We start from the raw sequence: 20,826 nt of genomic DNA on the forward strand, positions 1-20,826 counted from the left end.
CTTCTGAGTAAAATCCAAGCCAGACCACACAGTTTGTCCATCTTATGCCTTGGGATAAAGCCTGCAGTGTTTACTGGTATTCATACAGACCTGAACAAAGCTTTGCCAGCAGAGAAATCCTGTCCTGCAAAGCACAAGGCTCATGGGAGGAATAACAGTGCATGTAGCTCTATCCCGCAGTCAGTGCCGCAGCCCAGCATGCACTCCTCTCACACACCTTCCGGATTAATTGCTCTGACATCCATAAGGAGGGGCGAGGGGAGGATCTATAAGCTTGCAGCTGTCAAGCATTAATGCTAAATCCTGGCCAAGTAACGAAACTTTAATTACAAGCTGCAGCTCTCCACGCACAATGAGATGCTGGGTGCTGACATCAGAGCCGCCCTCAGCTGTGCCTGCACTTGCAAGAGGCAGTAATTACAGCTCTGCTCCACTCGGGACCGGAGGCTGCTCTCAGTCTCTGTTCAGCAGCTCCACAGCTCTGCGGTCATTTGGCTGATGTCTGTCGCTACCACAACGGCTGCGCAGAGTCAGGAAGAAACCACAGGTTTCCTGCTGGCCCCAGAGTGCAATTTGCTTTAACTGAAGCATATTTGGGGAAGAAAATTACTTGAAATTCCTGCTAACACTGATGTGAACTACAGGGGAAGGGAATGCCTGTTGAGTCAGGAAGGTTTAAAATGGACAAGAGTAGTCTTCTACATAGCAAATATGGCCTCATATTCACCAGCTCTACACACAAGCCCTGGCCTGAGTTGCAAAACCCTATTTAACCTGCAAGCTCCGAGGACACTCCAGCACTACCTCTTCTCCTTTCTCTTGGCCAAAGGAAACACCAGCCCCTTGTGAAATCTTTCATCTGGGCACTGAAGATCACCCACTCTTCAGTTTCTTGCAAAGCTGTGAAGCTCCTGCATGGCATGCTGCTTCGACCACAGGCAGGTGAAATCCTAGAACAAGAGATCTCTTTACACATTCCTGTGATTCCCACCAACAAAAGAAACACATCACTTAGTGTCCCTTCAGCCCTTTTTCAGATTAGTGTCTGCCTTCAGAAAGGGAGATGGGAGTGCTCCTGACCCTCAGGCAGAGCTAAAGAAGGGATGTCTGGAAGAAAAATTCAGGCAGAAAGAAACCTCAAAATATCAAATAAGACATTTTCCCAAAGCACAGCAGAGACTAAGGAAAAGCAGGGAGATCCCTATCACTGCAGATATATTCTAGATAAACAATGACATTGATTTTAACAATTGCCCTTGAAGGCCATTTTTGACCTTTAAAGTATCTAGCCATACCTCTACCACAATGAAAATTCCGTCAGATCCTTTTTGAAATAAGTACAAATACAGACCTCAAAATGCTGTGGTCAACCAGCACATGAAGAAGAAGGGTATTAAACAACCACTCCTGGATGGAGACCTCCCCTGCAGGATACTATCCTGGCTGCCCTATTTTGACTCATCCAACCATGTCCATCACAACACCAAGCTGAAAAGGGATCAAAGATCCCAGGTGATCCTACAAGACTCATACTGCCTGGTGCACATTTGCAGCCTAATAAGAAAGGTCAGAAACACAACCATGACTGCTAAACTTATGTTCTTTTTGGATGTTGGCTAACAATGTCTTTCTCTTTGAGAGGAGACAGTTCCCAGTCTATGATAGTGACCACATCAAAACCTGACAAATATTTTCCCACACAGATGTAGCTGCCATAAAAGATTGTCAATTTGTGGCTTGGCAGCCAAAAAATAACTTGCCAACCCTTGAAGGATAACTGGCCAAAAGTAAGCAGAGGACATTCTGGACTTCCCATTTGAAAATGTACTATAAACACAGCATTAGAGCCCAGTTAAGCCTCTGTGTGCAATAGGCAGAACGCTCCTCCTAGCAAAGAGATAACCTTCAATCTACATGACACACATAAAATTCATTTTGAAGAAGGAGCACCCAAGAGCAAAATTACCCCCAGGGTAGAGGGCAGATGAGAACATACAAAGACTGTATCTTTATGAAATTTAAAGTTTCTAATATAATGTCTTCTGCTCCCAGTTAAGCAAGAATACGGATAACCCTTTAGATGTCGGTGTTTCAAATAAAATTTGCATATAGATATGAGTACTAGGTCAGTTATTTGGGGGAAAATAAAAAAGAATCTTTTCTCTACTGCCTACCATTACTCTGTGTGTATAACTCAGACAGATATGTGCTCACGTGTATGACTGTACGTGTATGACTGTATGACTGCAGTCCTGCCAAAACAGCACACTACAGTCTACGGACCTGGTGCAACTAAAAAACAGCTGCAGAAGACTCTCATCACAGAAAACACTGACTTAGAGCACAGAACAAGGAAGTTATGCATCTGTATCAATAAGGTTTTTGATATAGTGAGAAATACACAGGCTCTGCTTGTAATTGCTGTAATTAAAGGAAGGACTACCCCATGGTGAAATAAGTACCTGGGAAAAAAAGCTGTTCAGGGGAGTGAATGATAAGCATCAAAACACAGCACAGCTTCATGACTTCAGAGAAACCCCAGTAGGCATCCTCCTATTTTGTAATATGTGCCAATTTGAGGAAGTACAAACTTTCCTCTGAATGTGAGAGAATGAAGGCATTGTTTGAACAAGCCTTTCATCTAAAGCATGCATGAAATACATCCATAATAAAAGCATTTACTTTTGTAATACCTTCACAAGTTTGTTTTAACATGTTCTGGTAAGTAACTGTCATTTAGAACAAAGCATTCCAAATGGTTGTTATTAGGAGATTAAAAATAATAATAATAATCTTCATAAAATACAGCCACAAATGCAACCTCAATCTTCAAAATTTTGTTACCAAAATTTATCTCTGCTACACTGAATCACTTACCATATACGAAGGAAATATTAAAACCCGCTTATGTTTGCCACATGGCCATTGGGGATCATCTAAAAGATTTGGGTCATATTCAACAAAGTCTCCCAGGTCGCTACCTATAAAAACAACAGTAAATATAAGAAAGGAATTCATTACATCAAGAAATCTCTAGACTTAACAGAAGTGGCAAACAACTTTACAAATATTGCACAATACTATCTTCATTCAAGATTTTTGACAGAGACAAAAAATCGCTCTGAATCCTGAAAACTCTAAATATTTCTATACCAATATGATTTGCAAAAATATAGAGGATGTACAGCTTTTGAATTGCCGGGTAAATGTGAACTCAGGGCTCAGAGAACTGCAAAATTATATAAAGTTCCACAGTGACTTTTATTCCCAGCAACAAGTTTTCACCTGTTTATGCAAATGTTTTGATTTGTTTCATTTATCATGTCAAAATAGCTTAAGCATATAGTGTTTTGGCTTATGTTTTGTGTCCAGTTTTGTAAACACAGCCCATTCCAGCCTAATAAACGTCACAAGTGAATTTACACCTTCAGCCTATGACTACTGTGTTGCCACTGTAAATTTTCCACAGCAAAAGAAGGTAACAATAAGCCTGATGCAGGAGGAACAAATGATGCCGCTGACAGAAGGAGGCACAGTAAGTGCCATCAGGGTCTGTCAATATGAACAACATGCTTGTTTACTTAACTTTCTGTCACCCATAAGCAAGCTTTGCTAAACAAACACAGAATGAACAGTGTTCCACCCATGACATGAGACTATATTTTGCTTAATTTAAGCTAAAAGGGGCACTACAACACACGCCCATCCTTCACAACTATCATCAGTGTATGCAAGGATAATAAAATAAGCTTCTTGAGGAGTTACCTGCATCAATGCTCCCCTGGGTGCTGTTAGCTCTTGCCAAAGAAAGGCTACGGTGGCTTGCATTGCGAAATTGGGAGAAAGATGAGGTGGAATCTATGGTGTTTCTCCGAGTTCCCAGAGCATTGGTGGGAAACAGGAACTGCGTATAAGAAACTGTCTACAAAAAGTCAGAATGGACAGACAGTTACTTTCAGCCCAGCTCGGCTGCAGTGGGATGCCTTTGGTGCATTCCAAGCGGAAGCAATAGAAGCCAAACTAATGGATCATTTTCTGGATTTAGTAGTTAGCCACAAACAAATAAAAAGCAGTCACCTACATTTGCTTCAGTGCATTCAGTTTATCCATGCAAAAAATGCTTTTGCAAAGGCATTAATTCTTCAGCAAAATAAACACATACACACAAGCTCTAATACACTGGATTTACAAAATCCTCCTAAAGGGTCAGATTTAGAAATATGTCCATTTGGTCAGGATTTTTTCAGTGGGCTTCCCTGTAGCAGATTTCAGCAGCTTCTTTACTGAACTAGCATCATCTATATGGGTCCCTCAGCACACAGCTGCCAGAAGCAAATTACTTGAATGCTGCTAAACTTAAGCACTTTTTCTGCTGTTTTTTTATTTCAGGACTTTTTCTGGCAGAATCTTAATGGTGTAATAAGTGAGCTCGAGTTCGCAGCAATGGTTGTAGGAGATCATTTACTACTTTCCAACATGGACTAACTGTGAATGAGTAACTTGTGACAAAATTATTTTTAGAGTGCACTGATTCTCTGCTTGTACCCTTGGCCAGGAATAGGCGACACCTTGCTTCTTGTTGGCTTATTTTCCAAAAATAACATTGTATTGAAGAGAAAAAATGAGTCTCAGACTCCAAACTGGTTTATGAGCAGGTCAGAACAGGTATCAAACAAAATGTGTGAACTTTTATTTATTCACAAGCAGATAGATTGTCCTCAGGAATTTACAGCCTGTGGTCTGGCCTGACACCTGGTTAAGTGAGCACACCATGTGTAGAGCATTAACTTAGAGCCTTTAAATACAGGTATGACAGAAGACTGGGTAAATTGAACTGCAGAAGGTAAATCAGGCTTTCAGCAAGAATGTTTTCTTTCATGATAAAAACTGTCTGTCCTCTACATATTTCTTTAAAATAAATCACTTCTCTAAAGATTCATAATTGTTCATTCTATTCAAGTGAATGAACTCTTGGATTTTGAAAGACTCATCAGATTTGTGCTTCTGTTTTCCTGCTCTGGAAAAATATATTGTTAAACAAAATTTTATTAAATACAATTAAAAGCAAACAGAATTACAGCTTACAACTCTCATTAATTATTTCCAAACTCCTGACAATACACTCTGTAGTGATACCTCCTTCTAGAAACAGGGGAAGGCTGTGTAATTCAGTAACGCTTTAGAGACTCAGATACTACCAGAGGCAAATTTCTTCAAAGATACAGAGTTGTTTGTATTGGCAGCTTGGGCAGTTCTCATCAATTCCTGCTAAGCTTATTTACATGTTGCACATACTGTGCTGTAACTATTGTTACATGGCTTGTCATAATTTATATCTGTCCTCGTTATTAGTTAAGCCATTTATCCCTTATAAAATTAAGGGGAGTAGGAACTGAAGCATCCCCACCTTCCCATCTGCTCCAAGCTCCACACCTTCAAGACCAATTATCTCTTTCAGACACACTCCAGTAGAATGGCACTGGCGTCCACCATCCAGCTTCATATCTCTGGGAAACAGAAACAAGAGCAGAAACAGCTCTTATTACACACGCCTTGTTCAGCTTCCACCACCCAATGCCGAAATAAGGTGCAGCATTAATCTAAACATGCCAATGCAAAGCATAGATTAGACAACTTTTTCTATGGAAAGCACTTGTGTTGTTTAAAATACATTATAGAGAAAACCCTCACTTTGTTCCAGGTTGCAGCTCCTACCTCACCTACAAGGCAGAGCAAGGTTCCCCATCATTGGATACCTCTGACAGAACCTGGCTCTGGGAAGGAACTGGAAGTCATAAACACTTAAGTGAGATAGAACAATTCAGCTTGAACACTTAACTGCCATGTAGCCAGCAGACAGATGCTCTTAGGCCACAAAACTTCCTCCCCTACACGAGACAAAGGTAAAAGCTTCTGTGAAAGCCTCTGTGAGGGATATCTGCTCCTCCAAACACAGGAGAATGCCCAAAGGCCAGTGACTGTCCTGCTGAAGGCTGACACGAGAAACCAGTTTTCCATCACCTTGGGATGAAAACTTGGGGAGATGCTTTACACACGCTGGCTGAATCCCATGCTTTAGCCTCATGATGAAAACGTGAGCTAAGCTGGAAAAGACTGTGAGCAAATTTGTGCTCCAGAATTGACAGCTGCATATGACTTCAGACTATTTATCCTGTAGCATTTTCTTGCCTCATTTCCACTGAGGTCCAAGTACGTGCTTTAAAAGCTGTGTGGGAGAGATGCTGACACGGAGGCAGGGAGAAGCCCTACAGGCTCTTCATCCAGTGGCAGGGCTGGGCTATCTCCCGCTCTGTCTCTGCACACCCTCTTTCCTTGTCTTTCCTTTCCAACCTATCACACAATTTATTTCTCTGAAACTTGGCAATCCTGAGTCCCCAGTAAGTCATGTACCTTACTGCTGGAAAAAAGTCCAACACATCTATCTGCTGGAAAACATATTTCAGTGACATAGGAAAAGACCATATCAAGTTTCTAATCCCAACAAAGTCCTCTTAGTTTCTTGACTGGAGTTCACTTAGCACAGTGTCATATTATCAATCTTGTTTCCTGGTATCATGTTACTGAGGGGCTGGCCGAATAATTACGTAAAAATAACTCTCTGTTAGCAGCAGGGTATTAGCCTCTCCGCTTCTATGAACAAAGTGCTTAAGAGAACTATTTCTCATAGAGATAAATGCCAAATAGTAACCATTTCAGCAGGTCTTATCTATGAAACAAGCACACAACCTGAGGAAGCCCCCAAACACAAAACTGAAAACAAGTATCTGAATCACCTGAAATCAGAACAGTTTAGTTTTCTTCCATTCAAGACCTTACAGACCTTAGTGAGCAAGAAATAATGCTGCTACAACTTTGAAAACAAGTCATAGAGAAATTTTTCCATGCAATTAACAGACATGGATAGATAACTCCGTAATTCATCAAATGGATATCCATCATCCTTTGAAGAATCAGCACAGCAGCTTTAAAAATTAAAGAGCAGCTTTGGGGACTGAAAAGAAATCAGTGCTCTGGAAGCAGAGAGCAGGGTCAGCTGGCATGTGTGAGCACACACAGCAATGACTCCTGGACATTAGCTGAAGATCAATGGACACTAATGCATCTGCTACCCTACATTTCTAAAGGAGACTCTCCTTTCAGGATCCAGTGAACAACATTGCAGTCATTCTCCCTCATTCTAGGTGTTTTGCAAAGGCTACTTGGGGTCTTCCCGTCCTCCACATATGCTCTATATTTCTGGGTTGCTTGTGCTGTAAAATGGAGTAATAAAATATTACTTGTTTGCAGAGAAACAAGTCCATAAAACAGAGAATTAAAGACCCTCTTTTGAGGAAAATCAGTACTAAACAATGCACAGTTTCTTATGAGCGTATAAATGGAAAAGCTCATCCTGGCTTATACACATCCTCCTCTCACTTATAAAAGATCTTGGTGAGCACACAATAAGGAATTCCTACACTATTTTACTGTATCCTTTTCAAGTTGTTTATCACTATGATCAACAACAAGCTAGTCAAGTTTTTGCAGGGCAGGTCTTGATTCTTTTCCCTCCCTCCCTCCTACTAAAGACAAGAGTTGATGAATGTCTTAGCAAAGCTCTTGCTGGGAGAGCAAGCCAAAGGGCTGCCACCCTGCTGCTGGGTAGAGCTCCAGCACAGATGCCTCCTCCCCACACCCCCCAAAATCCCAAGAGAACAGCTAGAAAAGATCTGGAGGATGCCTTCACTTAGCCCTCTCCAAATGGCAAGTCATGCCTGGGGATGAGACAGGATGGTTGTTTGGGTACAGCCACTGCACCAGTGCAGCCAACCACCACCATGAAGTTCTTCAGGCACCACAGCCAGAGGGCCCCAAAAGGGAGGAGCATACACAGGACAGGCACTTCATATTAAAAAAACAGACAAGCTTTCACTGTGTTTAAGTTATGTAGATTATTGACAGGACTGAGGAATTGCACATACCAATATACAGTAGTAAATGGTGCTTAGAAAATGCAGAGTAGGAAAGACAGTCATTACCAATAAGATTTTAACTGAAGAAAACTTCCTTTCTTCTCATTCTTAGTTTTGATTTTTTTTTATTTAATTCCAAAAGTGCTTTTTAACAAGCTTTTCAAGGTATTCAAGCAGACACAGAAAAGCAAAACTAAATCATAGGATCTTAATTTTACTACCTTCCCTTTATTTAAGCAGGAAAAGCTTGAGGAAATGAGAAGATCAGGGATCATATTTTCTTAGGAGGCAAAAAACTAGATCCCAGTTTCTGTCAAAGTTTGGGGAGTTACTTTGATTTCTATCAGTATCAAGCTCTAGATACTAAATTCATGCATGCCATTTCCAAAAAGCTAGGCAGTGTTATAAACTACACTCAAACCTGAGCATATCATTTTAGTTATTCAGGGCTGCAGGATGTTGAGGAATACATCTGGTTCAGGTAGCTGAGCTCACAAGCTCCAGATTGAGATGCAGATTGAAACAGACTCAGCTCTGGGTGGCAGCCTGAGACAAGAGGCTGTGAACAGCCAACCTTTGGGATAACAAAGCGCATGAAAATGGATGCCACCCAGCAAGAGCTGGGAATTGCCAACCTGTTGGATAACAGAGATGAAGACCTGTGTGCCAGTGAGGTGGACGGATACAGAGAGGAGAGCAGGAGCCGAAGACTCGGGAGAAAGAATGAGGTTTGTGATGGTGTAAAAGCCCAGGTTCCTTTGTTGGAAGTGCTCCTCGGAGGCACCCACATAGAGCTATTTCTGTGTTACTGCATCATGAATAAATGGCTTCATGGAACGAGATGTCTCAGGGTCTGGTATGGGAAACCTGGGGTCGAACCAGTAGGGAAACATGGTCTGACTGCGTGTGCTGTGGTGAGTTTAGGGAGTGAAGTGGGGCACTGCCGGCTCACTGGAGCTGCCTAGATAGCTTCTGTCCAACAATTAAAGTCTCCAGCCTTGGGAGTGTGAGTGCCACAGTGTCTCGTGAGTGGTCAGACTTGGTAGTTTCCTTAAAAAGAAAAAAAAATGAAAAGTTCCTCCATCTAACAGAGTTTACAGATTTTCTTGGAAGAATACCAGGTGACTTGGGATCCCAGATTTGTTGTCAGATCGTGAAAAGTTTTACTGAGCAGATAGATAGATAAGGATCAAAATAAGAAATCTCATTGTGGCTTCTATTAAGCCAGGCCAGGATTAATAGAATATAAATTGGATGCTGTTACCTTTGGAAGTATAACATTCTTTAATGAACCAAATGTTATGCTTTGACATGATCTACAAAGTCCCAAGCAAGACTCCTGCTGAGCATGTGCTCTTTAAATGACAGTAACAGTTGAGCACTTGAACTGTGAATAATTTAGGAAGTCCATGAAATATTAAATAGATTTCTAGATACATGAAAAAGCCTTCTGCTGACTGAAAAAAGGGAATTTGATAATTGTTATTTAGAGATGTCAACCTTCTGTTAAGATTTATTCTAAAAGCAAAAGCAACTCATGAGACATCAAGAAAAGATACCATTCTCATCTGTCACTGTAAATAATTTCTACTTATCATGTCTGTCTACAGGGACAAGGACAAATGACAGCCCTGGAAAAGACGCACTGTCAGTCAATCCAGCAGATTTTCCACGGCCTGAGACTGCCTGCTATAACTGATCGAGAGCTTTCAGGGCTTAATGCTGTCAGTGTTGGCAGAACAACTCCAGCTGCAATTTACAGGGAGAGGGGGTTGAAAACTTCTTGGAAAGATGGCCCTAATGGGCCAGTATCATTTTTCTCTCTCCAAAGATATTTAGGTGTCAGCACACCAGCTCTTTTCCTGATGTTTTGCCCAATACGGAGTAAAAGTGCTAGGGAGATTCATTGATTAATTTCGAAGGGCAACTCAAAAGAATGAGCAATGGTGGTTCCGTAAAATTCATACATGAGATGATTAGTTTTGAAATGTCCTGTTGTGGGGAAAAACCCCTCAGATTTATGTGTCTTTCTGTAAAGCTAATACATGCTTGGTTTAGGTTTTTTGTTCAATTTGTGAGAAGCAGAGGAAACGAGCAGTGGTAAAGCAAAGCAGAGATATTTCAGTTTCACTATTATAAGCTAAAAGAGTGATAGGCCTACAGTATGATAAATGTTCAGGAAAAGCATTCAAGATTGATGACTTAATCAAAACTGCCTTGCATAGAAAATCTTTTGGGAAAGGACAGCCACGAACTTGGTAACAAATCTGAAGGGCATAACAGAGTACCCTGCTTTGCTGTCTGCTTATTGCTACTATCCATATGGCAATTTAAATGCTCTCATTTCTCCTGTAAATATTGCCCTCTTTTCCACACTCCTTCCAAATAAATGATGGCAGGGTTGTGGCAGTGGTGCAAGACAATCTCACCTAAATGCTTGTTATCACCTCAATTTGCATAAGACTTTCTTACCCAGTTTGAACACTTAAGATTGCACAGTTCAGGTAAAGAAAACTGTTGGTAATGCCAGGTCTATGGACTAATTGTCATTGTGTTTAGATGTTATTTGGAGTGATGGTATTGAAAACCTCTTGCTCCTGGCATCATTGAACTCATTATTGTTCTGGCCAGCACTTAGTTAAATCCAAAGTTAAATTCAGCAGTGACTTATCTTTAGAAACTGGATGAAGCTGGTTAGTAGCATTTTTGAGAAGGACACAAATTCTTTTTATCTAACAGCTTGCTGCTTTAACTTCAGAAGAATGGTCTGCTTCCTGGGCTTCAATCCATTCGATTACTCATACTGCATTATTTTACTTAGCTGGAGGCAAGTTGCATCAGAGGAATACCTATATTTTGTCAAGACAGCAATATTCAGCAGCTATGTCTGCTGCAGACAAGTTTCTAACCCCTTAATGAATTCAATGCCATGAAGAATGAAAGATGAGGTGAACTGGCTGTTTTTATAAGGACGTGCCAAGTCTGATGAGCTGAGTTTTCTGTCCTGTAGCTCATCACCTCCAGCCCTGCCATCAGTCACTGTGGGTCCAGTGGCTTAGAGTTCAGTGTAAGACTAACCATTCTGCAGTGCTGCATTTCTGCATTTGTGTGACACTGCCAGTTCTTTTCCTTCCCCAAGTCCTCCAGATTCAACTTCTGGACAGGACCTCACAGGAACTTGGATGTCTTACAAGGTTCGTACAACACAAAAAGTATCATCAGAATAGGTGTGATTTCAATCTCTGTGAATGATTTTGCATTGATAAAAACAAGCCTAAAATGTTTCAAAACCACTTTAAAATTATGAACCATAATGGTGCGTGCCAAAGGAAAAAAACCTCCAGAATTACAAACCGCACTAACTACACTACCTGCTGTTCTTGGGGGGAAAGACAACCCAGTACTTCCTTCCTCCTTTATAAAACACTTTTATCAGTGACAGACCTACATTGCCATCACCTTTTTTTCAAGTTGCTTAGGCACCTAAAATACCAGTGAGAATTGGACTGTGCTCACTTGGCTGTAAGCACATGCAGAGTCTTTTTGCAGGCCACCATGTCCTGCACACCACATGGAACAACTCTGTCAACCTCTGTGAGGACTGCCAGAGTTGTACCATCTCCTTGAAAGTTGATGGAGAAGTGGTGCTAAGAGAAGCTTAAAGATGAGGCAAGTAATGGAGAATGGGTTCTCTTCTTCTGTGCTCAGGGTATCTGCCTTTTCCAAGGTAGCTACCTTCAGACAGAGATGAACCTGGTCCTTCTCCATCCTGGCTTGGGTCACACAGTGGGTTTGCAGAGTGTCCTTGTGCAGACCATGCTGGGGAGTGGGGTGGGTAGAAATCTGCAGACATGCTCCTGGAATCTGGCCACAACAGTTGCTCTTTAGGGACTCGAGTGCCTGGAGCATGACCTGGCTAATGGCTAAATGGCTAATATCTGCTGTGTCTGATCCCCAGCTCCTGTCTCAAAGGGCTGAAATCCAATTCACCTCAAACCATCTGGAGCCCATTTCCAAATGAGTAATTCCTTCAAGTCTTGTTTAATCCACCTACAAATGGCTTCACTCTTGGGTTTGCCAAGACAGAGATCCCTTTTGAGGGCCCAGAGCAGGTCAGCATGCAGGTGTACCTGCCTGTGCTGAGCGTATGTGATGGAGCAATTGCCTGCTGTTGACCTGAGGTGTCTTCCCCTGTCCTGGAAGAGGAACAGTATCAAGGCCCAACTCCACTTGCTGGGAGCTTCCACTGTGACAACCAACCTTTGACAAATGTGTGTGCTGCAGCAGTTCAGGGGATGCATAAGGTGCACCTTTGATAAAAATGAGGCGTTACTACCTCCAATTTTTTGCCCATCTGCAGAACTAGATGGGGAATAATTCTCATCTGTGGGAAGGAAGATGTGAAGTGGGTGTTGAGCCAGAAATCCAGTTTTAATAACTTTCACAAAGTAGCTCTTCTATCTTCCAGAGTATTATATTTAAAGAAGAAAGAGGAACTTAAACAATAGTATTAGCATAACATTACATATGATGCTTCAAATTTTCAAGTATTATTAAAAAGTTTGATGACTGGGCTGTAACACCAAGAGATGCTGGGGATCAAGGGATCCCAGCAGGCAAGATGCTCAGCACCTCCTTCAGCTCCTGACTTGCAGTGTAGCTTTTCTCACACTGCTTTCAGCCGGCTATGTCTGCTCTCACAGCTGCTCCGCTCATCTAGAAAAGTAAGCTCTGATCCAGTCCATTACCTTACTCTTGGCCATGAAAAAAGGTGAAACTGTGCCTGTATTCATGCCACTAGCAAAGATGCCAGTAATCTTAATGTTGTCAGATCTGGAGGGAATTTGTGGCCTGGATCCACAAAAGTACCTGTCTCTCAGTGATTCCAGCAGGAGATAATGCATCACAAAACCTTTGACAATTTAATTTTTTTCCCTTGTACAAAAGCACTTGAAGCTAAAGCATTAGATTTCCATTGGACACAAGAAAGAGACAAAATTTTGAGGACAGAAAATTCTAGTGATTAGACCTGTATGTGACTTTTTTCTCTCCACATCAGTCTCTGCTTTATACAATTTACTTCTCTTCACTGTAACAGAGAAAACTAGAGAAAGTAATTCCCCCACCACATGGTGTCCTTCCTTCTCAGCCTCAGCAAGTACCATTGGATTGGCCTTCTGAAACTTCATGGAGAAAAACCTGCCATTCACCACTGGCAGCCTCTACACTGCTGTGGAGTGCATCTCCCTTCAAAAGACTCCTGGCCAGCTTCACTCCAGTGAACTGGCAGCTGCCCAGGTGCTGAGGAGGGAGATTTGGGAAATATATTCCAGGGGACACCTCAAACTTCATCTTCTCATATATATTTCTACAGCTCTTCTTCCTGCAACCCCCAGACCTCCATTTGTATTAAAACACTTAAAAACATGATTTGGAGGTCTGGGGAGGGTTCTTGCTGTTGTAGTTTAACCTCTGCAAGGAGGGTGGACAAGTGAGAGGCACAGTGTAGAATACACTGCTTGCACCTCATTGGTGAGGGGTGATGCTGTTCCATCAACCCTGGACAAGTACATAGAGTTTAGCTGTGACTTCAGGAATTGTTTTCCACACTAGTTCTTATAATGGATCTGCTCCTGCAGTGTATCTGCCAGCTCCGATACAGTACAGCTCTTCTGCACTGAATACCATGCAACAGGGGCTGGCAGCCTTCACAAAACAGCCGTGCCTGGAGATTTCCTCCCTGGCTGTAGTGCCTGTGAGTCGGAGTAGAGGTGGAGAAGCAGCAGAAGCTCCACTATGTGCTCCTCTCACACAAAACAGTTCCTCCTGCCTGCTCACCCATCCTATTTTCCCACTCCTGCCAGTTTCTCCAGTCAAATTTCAGATGTGCCCATGGTTCCCTGCAATGATCTGTTTCTTTATTTTAACTATTTAGTAATGTCTGCAGAACATAAACCAGTTGGGAAATCTTGCCTGTGGACTGACATCAGCAATCCAGATTCACAGAAAATAAAGCTACAGGATGCTGTCACTACAGTAGTTCAAAAGAGTACCCGGTGTCCCTCCTCCCTCCTACTACACATCCAAAATGTGCAACGAAGTAAGCAAGCACTGGGCAGCCTGAACAGAGTGGCTACAGTTTATGCTATACTGCCTCATCTGTTCTTTGCCACCAGCTGTTCTAGGAAGGAGGTGCCACAGAATTGTTTCTCTCTTCCTCTGATGCTCTGAAAGAAAGAAGACTTTTTTTTTTTTTGCATCTTGGCATTTTAGCAAAAGGAACAGGGTTGGATTGTTTTGTACTAAAACTTGCTACCTTCTTATCCCATGCCCTTCTTTGCTGGTAAGCACAGTACAAGACATGACATGCTGAAATAATATTTAGTTTTGCAGCTGTAATTTAGAAGGTCTAACCAGTCATCAGCATTTCAAAATATATTCAGTTTCCAATAAAGAGACAATTTCCACAGGGCGATGACCATAAATGAATGACAGTATACTCAAGAACAATAAGCAAATCTGCCTGTCTGTCAGGAATTTGCCTGATGTGTCATCACAGTTTAATTAAGGGAAAAATTTATTGCAAAAGACAGAAGACCAAGTCAACCCTTCTATAAAGGTGCTTCCTTTCTTTTGCGCATTAATCTCCCTTTGTTTTGAATTACTGATGCACAAGCAGCTTGTGACAAATCTTTCTCCAGAACTAAATAGATGGCTGAAAAGTATGAGCCAAATTAATTTTTTATACAGAGGATAATTTTGACTCTAGATTGTGGATTCTTCAAACCCACCTCAGTGTATCACCCAACTATTTCCCACAAATGTTGTACTCTAGAGTCACAATGAGTCAACCCCAATTACAAGGACTTCTCAACTCTCTGGCACATGGCCATGATGGCCACGCTTCACTCCCCTGCCCCAGGTGCACAGAGTTGCTGCCCACCAGTATTGCCCTTCCCAGCCTTGTGCTCCACATCTGAAGGCACCCAGCTAGTCATCAGAGCCTGCCAGGCAATGTCTTCCAGCCAAATCCAGTTTCTTCCACTTCTGTAGTTTCAGTGGAAGAGTGAAAATCTATCTCAGTCTTTGGAGAGCTACTTCATTCTGAAGAAACTTTTCTATTGGAAGAGTAGTGTCTCAGCAAGTCAAGGGATGCAAGGCAGCTGCGGGAACATTGCATACACCAGCTATGAACTCGTATAGTATTATGGCCAAAATAATCTGTTTTCACTGACTGAATGATCTGACCAATGGCTAAAAGTACAATAAAAAGGTATTCTGTTTAAGTCCAAATATTTCTTCATGGTTCTGGAAATAGCACCCTGCTTGCTTGGGAGAATGAGAAAGCTAAGATGGCTTAAAAATTAAAGTTGTGCTGCCTTGAGTGTTTGTTTTGTCAAAGATGTGTGAAGTCAGAAGAAAGAATAGAAACAGTGCATTTTTCAAGAACATCGGTTTCAGGGGGGTAATTTTCTCCAGTTTAATAATCGAAGATACCACAACACATACAAATAAACTGGGGACTGAAAGCAGTAATGTTCCACAAGGCAAATACACCTAAGTGCATTAGTCTCTTCTCAGAGCAGATATGTAAAAGCATTAGCCTCCATCATGCTGTTGTCTGTTATCAGGTCTACATGCAGGCCCAGAAAGACTATGCAGTACATGTATAAATATACATACCCGACTTGGGTACAGTCTCGATATGGCAGCACTGAAAATATGCTACAGAAGGATCTTCTGCTGCTGATAAGGACTATTCTAAAATATAAAAGAAAATAAAAGAAATCAAAGACTAAAATTTAAAAATCCCACCACAATAAGCAAAGCAACAGATGTTACCATTGAGGAATTCATAATCATAAAACTTCCGTAATGGATAATTTTTCCCTCCTCTTTTTTATCTCACAGGTGTCGTGCTATGGAGTCTTTACAGAAATGCTGAAGCCTGTGCCATAGCAAATGAGCTGTAAGTGAGTAGTGGAGTTCCACCCCCTCTGTAGGCTTTCTAGAAAGACTGTCTTGAATACATTGCTTGTAAACCAGGAGAGATGCTTTTCTAGTGAAAGGAGTCCACCCAGAGAGGCATGAGACTGTTCTGACAACTCACTGACTGAAACTAAACAAACAAATCCGACAGCAACCCAGGTGATACACACAACTCTGTGGCTGACAGGGAGTCTGCATTTATCAGGCAAAGAATTTCTGGCTGCTGGTTGTGACCTTCTTCTGCTAAATCAAAGTACTCTCTTGATTTTCAGTTTCTTGTTCCTGAAATAGACTTCATCCCTGAATATGGCTAAGTCTGCTATTATCATAGGCTTTCAGATCCTTTCACTGTTTTCAACGTTCCTTCTTGAGTCTTCTCCTGTTTAACCCTATCATCCTCTCTTAGTCTCTGAGAATTATCACTGACCTCAGCAGTTGCACAACTTTCAGTCTTACCTTCAAGATCAGTGTCTAGCCCTGAGCCAGCCTCTGTGCTCAACAATCTCATTAGCCCTCTTGGTTATGACGCTGCATTGACACTCAGGTGTGACTGATCCCACAGTTCTCTCCCATTTTTCTTGCAGCCCGACGTCTATCTCAGTCACTGTCAGGGCTGAATCCCTCCTCCTGTAAGCACGGCTTGCCGTTATTCCTCATAGGCAGTTAGCTCAAGATTTGGCTATGTGAAAGCATACATTATCTGCCTGTAGAGAGCTTATCTCAGAATCCAGGCCACTCTTAGAGCAAATGCCTTGTATTTTTAACCAGTCTCCAAATCTCCACAACATCTGCAAAGTCACTGTGTGATACTGTCCTGGTTTCAGCTCTGACAGAGTTAATTTTCTTTTAATCAAATAGCTTGGACCAACCTATCTGTTAAACATTCACACTATTGCCTTTAGCCATCAAGCTCTGACATACCATTAAGCCACATCAAAACCACCTTGAAGTCAAGACCCATCTTCCATAAAACAGCGTGGACTGTCAGTAGCTACATTACTATAGTTCTGGGAGATGCAGATTGGCAAGAAGCCAAGAGAAGTTTGATCAAGATGTAAGATATAAAATACTAATAAATAACATTGTTTATAAATATACCCTCTTTCCTTATTACCTTCAGGAGGCTGAGAATTATACAACTGTTCTTTCTTCCCTCTAAAGTTGGCCAACAGACTGCACCACGACAAATTCCTCTAAGACACAGTGATGGAAATTTGTGTTATTTTCTGATCTGATTAGTGTTTCACCTTTCTAAAAATTTCCACTTATGGTAAAAATCTGAGGACCTACTGCTTTGCTGGTTGTTAGGGCTATTGCACTTCCTTACTCCGCTCTCCAGCATTGATTTTTCTGACATTGTGTTCCACGGATTTATATGTAAGGATTTCATCTGAATTTTTTATCTGTTGTCCTACACTGGTCAAAGCTGGACAACAAACCCCAGCAAGTTATTTAATTCTTTACTGTCTGAAAACCAGCATATGCACCTATAAATCTCACACCAGTTACACTGTTAATAAAACACTGTTTCCTTAAGAGACCAGCTTAGTCATCATGCTTGGAAGAGGTTTAGCTCCCCAAGAGAGCTGCTGCATGTAATGCTTGGAAAAATGCAGAATGATCAATTTTCCTTCTCCTGGATCATTCTGTTACAACAATCCTATTTTCTTCCTCGGAGGCATGTTTAAAAGCAAAGGGATATTTACCCTCTAATAAAGGATGGTTTCTAATAATAAACATGCACACAGCTTCAGGAAGTTCTCCTACAGCAGATGAAGTATGATTTCATTGTTGTCTAAATGCTGTAACACTCCTAAGGTTAATACCTCAGATCCTATAAGATGGTCTAATAGTGCAGCAGTAAGTTACAGAGCAGAGGGAAAAATTTTTCGTATTTGGGAGTGGCAATCCACAAGCAAAATACCCTGGCATATGATTAATTGTGTGCTGCTACTGCTTATTGCTGAATGGTTGCTACTCACAACAGCTTGCTTGTTCACTGGAAGCCTTGTTTGCTGATGTATGAAACTTGGCACAGATTTCAAGGCTGACATCAGAAAGCATCTTTGAATTCGGAAAACCACAGTATCCACTAAGCATATTATCCCTCTCCCTCTGGTTGCTTCTGGAAACACAGCTCTTCCACCAACGCCCTACACCTCCCTAAAAATACCGCTCAACTCTTAAAAGAAAAACAAACTGGTACTTCCACGTCCACAAGCAAAGACAACAGTAGGAAGTTACCACGGAACTGTGTGTATCAGAAGGAATCAGACAAGAATGGAAATAAAAAGCATCAGCCCAGCCTCTATTTTTTTTCTGATTTTTTCCCCTTGGGACCCCAGTATTGCCTCTCTTTCCATAAACCATCAGACACTCTTTACACAAAGATCTCCCACATGAGGCGTGAGAAGAGCCCATGGCCTCCACTGCCAGAATGCCACAAAACCTCATTTGCAGAGCTGCTGGAGGAGGTTGATGCAAAACAGCCTTAGGAGCTAGACTGGAAGGGAAGCAAGGAAGGCAGTGGTCAGATGCTCATCATGGAGGGATAAAATTGCATTTTATGTAGAGGTCTGATGACATGCATGGAAAGAAAAAAAATTCTAAAGGCCTGGAAGGGTTTGTTGGGGCAGAAATTCCAGAACTTTGCCACAAAGTATGCATTGCACAAGAAGGCATGGGGGAAGTCCATTGCTGTTCAAGAAAATCTAATTATTGCCTATGGGAGAAAAGCATTTTTCTAGATATCAGCTCTTCAACAAAGGGCATATACAATACTGTGGAGCTCTGAATGAGCTACCTCTGATATCAGAAGCTGTTTTAGAGTGGGTTTACACACCCTGATTCCAATTGTGACACCTAGACATGTTTAAAATCACAAAAAGCTTTTCACACTCTAATTCTCACATTTCACTGAGAACCTGTACTAGTTACTGTTTCAGAGCAACCATTCTTTTGCAAGAAAGTTCTGACAATGTGCAAAGGTCTAAGACTGTGAAAGCTAGTTTTTGAATTTCGTATGATACGAAAAAACTTACTAAGCAGAGTTTTCAACAGAATCAGTAATTTGCTTGACTTGAAGAATAATGTCTATTTTCTTCAGTGTCTGTCTAGGTTTGACTATGTTGCACTTATAGGCTGCAATCAGGCTGTGGGATACACGTCATATACACCACTCACATGCACTCCTGTAGCCTCTTTTCTCATTCCTGGTTGGTGATGTTTGACTGCCAGGGCCCTGCTGCCCTGCTGGCAAAGGTGAACACACAAACCATGGATGCTGTCTGGGTAGCAGCCCTCATCTTGGAGTCTCACAAGGTCAACGGCTACCAGAAGATGGCTGAGAGTAATTATGAACTGTGAGGATGCTGCAAATAAGTCAGCCTCTTGGACTGAATGTGTGTGCATTTGCACAATTAAAATGGCAGCAAAAGAGACCTTTCACGATGGTGCTTGGAATTTTGTGTATACCAACAAAAAAACTGAGAAAAAAATGGCATGGGGGTGGGAGAGGAACATTGTTTTATTGTTTTTTATATCTGCTATTGTAGACATGTTCTTGTCCCATTCTCACCATGAATTGTTTGTTCAGCTGGCTCAGGTTGCCATTTAGGTGGCTTGTTTTTGCTTATCTTCTGCTTCAGAGTTTATGGAGGACATCACCAATAAACCTGCTCAGTGAAGCGGTTAAAACCACATGCTGGTGGCTACCTGTGCTAGTTTGTATGTTATGGTTGACTTGTCTTTGTCTTTTAATGGGAAAGTTTATTTTGTGCTATTTTACAAGATTGCTTTGATAAAACAGTCGAGAAAACCTACTTTTCTAGCTCCTTTAATAAGCCACGACCTACAAATCCAAAGAAACCGGTTTGACCAGTGCACAGAACTATCAACAGGAACCTACAAGGAGTAGCTGATAAGCTCTGGTCTGTGTATCGGTGTTTTTTCTCTGTGCTAAATAGCTGAACTCTTATTTCAACCACAGCTAATCCTGCCTTGCTGTTGGACTGTCAAAGGCATCGTCACTCAACATGTGTCATCCCTGAGGCTGAGAGGAGCTCTCCTGCTCCAGGACAAGGACATGTCACTTTACAGGTTGAGAGCCAGAAATAAGGGCAGTTACTGGAGAAAGGAGCCCTGAGCTAACACACACACTGCAGTTTTCTTTGCTGTGACACTCACAGTCACAAGCCAGTGAAACAATTATTTGAAAGTGCTATATATTTTAAAGCCCAGTCACCAAATTCACCACCCAAAAATATATTCAGTCTAGGTGTTTTCAAAGTTGGGTTCCTCAAGTTAAATGAAAGACAGACATGCTGTGACAGAAGGGTCAGGGGTTTTGAAAGAGCTCAGACAGCCTGACTCCAGCCCAGCTCAGGACCTGCATCCTGCATGACCATGCAAGAGCCACCTGGGACAAGGTCTCAGGCATGGAAAGGAGCTTCAGGAGGGATTTCTATCCATTGCAACACTTGTGCTTCTTTGTCATAGCAAACTGGAGAGGACACCAACTTTAAAGGACTTAAGGTACTCAGAAACACCATTGATTTTACAATGAACGCATAAAGCAGATCCACCTGAATTTCTAAAGGTTCTTTTCATCTGGAATGCCTACTAAGTTCATGACTACAACTGCATCCAGACCCCTTAGGAAAACACAGTCTGTGCTCAGATTACTTACTGCTAGACACAGGGGTGACACAAAGTGTTCATTTTGTATTTTATTTTTAGCTAATATTGTTGTGGTTCTACGACCAGAGGACAAAAAGTATTTCCAAAACTGTCTCTTATTCTTATTGTATCTGTATTCTACATAAAGAGATCTTTATTATGATTGTGGAAATATTCTGGAAAACTG

The 20,826-nt window shown here is 41.7% G+C and overlaps 1 protein-coding gene across 2 annotated transcripts in view; it reads right to left on the reverse strand.

The window, feature by feature from the left end:
- CABLES1 (Cdk5 and Abl enzyme substrate 1) overlaps window positions 1–20,826 on the reverse strand; it is a 75,459-nt gene that overhangs the window by 12,771 nt on the left and 41,862 nt on the right. Inside the window, exons 4-7 of one of the 2 annotated variants that reach the window (XM_071554678.1) lie at window positions 15,657–15,734; window positions 5,408–5,507; window positions 3,766–3,922; window positions 2,878–2,981 (exon numbers count right to left, since the gene is read on the reverse strand). In XM_071554678.1, the coding sequence (XP_071410779.1) occupies window positions 2,878–2,981; window positions 3,766–3,922; window positions 5,408–5,507; window positions 15,657–15,734 (439 nt within the window). The remainder of the gene's footprint in view (window positions 1–2,877; window positions 2,982–3,765; window positions 3,923–5,407; window positions 5,508–15,656; window positions 15,735–20,826) is intronic. The other variant, XM_071554679.1, reaches the window with a different exon arrangement.

Source organism: Pithys albifrons, chromosome 4 (genome assembly GCF_047495875.1).
Source record: "Pithys albifrons albifrons isolate INPA30051 chromosome 4, PitAlb_v1, whole genome shotgun sequence".
NCBI classification, from domain to species: Eukaryota; Metazoa; Chordata; class Aves; order Passeriformes; family Thamnophilidae; genus Pithys; species Pithys albifrons.